The following is a 1,050-nucleotide window of genomic DNA, read 5'->3' on the forward strand; positions in this document are numbered from 1 at the left end:
AGCCGACGGCACATATGGGCACCTGGCCCCACTCCTTCCGCGGCCTCGGGCTGCCCGGACCACAGACCCACAGACACCCCAATGTGCTCAAAAAACCACACGGGCACGGCCAGCCGAAGCGTACCAATCCCACCCGCTTGTGGTGCCTCGAGCTCCAGAATTGCTGATACCCCTGATCGACGAGCAATATCCCGGTTTCTTAAAAGCCGCGATGAACTTAATCCGATGCGTAAACTTTTTGTCACTGGCCCTAACGTAAGTACCTCCTGACTAGAAGTGGGCGACGGCGCATGCAGCATGAAGATGAAGCAGTGTGCTTGATTCGATGAACATCGCTGGCAGCCAGCATGCAAGCTGGGAGAAGAAGGGAGGATGGCGCTGGAGAATTGGGTGACGAGCATCGTGGCGGGTAGACTTTTGGAGTTCCGGTCTTTGATGGCAGGGAAGTAAAGGGGGGATCATGTGCGCCCTGGGCGATCTGCGGTCGTGTAGCGCGTGCTTGCGCGTCCACGATGCGCCGACCAGCGATCTCTGTGGTCATCCCCTTCAATGCGCCAAATGCGACAATGTACTTCGCGCCACTTCATCCCGACGCTGGCAAAAGCGATGGAGTAGGCCGCGTTGGGATCGAGGTCCGAATATTTCTGCATCATTACAAGAACGAGCGCCATTACCGTGTAAACGATAATAATCGCGGACATTGATCCGATGAGGCCTAACGGAATGTCCTTCGCCGGATTCTTGGTCTCCTCCGCCAATGTGGCGACCATGTCGAACCCGGTGTACGCCCAGTACACGACGGCGGCGGCCTGGAACACGCCCTTGGCGCCGAACAGGGGCGCAAACGGGCTGCCTAGATTGGCCGTCTTCGAGTGGGCAGACCCCGCGCGATGACAAAGGCGATGAGGCGACGCGAACGACCGACGCTAATCCAATCAGGCGTCGAGTTCCGTCCTCGTGCCGAGGGCGCAATCGAGGAGAGCAGTGGTGATACGCACGCACGGCGATCGGCGGTCGGAGGAGGTTGCTAGCCTCGGCGAGGCCGCGGCG

The 1,050-nt window shown here is 59.4% G+C and overlaps 1 protein-coding gene across 1 annotated transcript in view; it reads right to left on the reverse strand.

Annotated features, from left to right (window-relative positions):
• The window catches only part of LOC109838198 (cationic amino acid transporter 5-like), a 1,733-nt gene extending 890 nt beyond the window's left edge, over nucleotides 1–843 (reverse strand). The window contains 2 exon segments of the mRNA XM_020406658.1: nucleotides 264–577; nucleotides 579–843. Coding sequence (XP_020262247.1) covers nucleotides 264–577; nucleotides 579–770 — 506 coding nt within the window. The 5' untranslated portion in view covers nucleotides 771–843.

The sequence above is a fragment of the Asparagus officinalis genome, chromosome 1, assembly GCF_001876935.1.
Source record: "Asparagus officinalis chromosome 1, Aspof.V1, whole genome shotgun sequence".
Classification (NCBI taxonomy): domain Eukaryota; kingdom Viridiplantae; phylum Streptophyta; class Magnoliopsida; order Asparagales; family Asparagaceae; genus Asparagus; species Asparagus officinalis.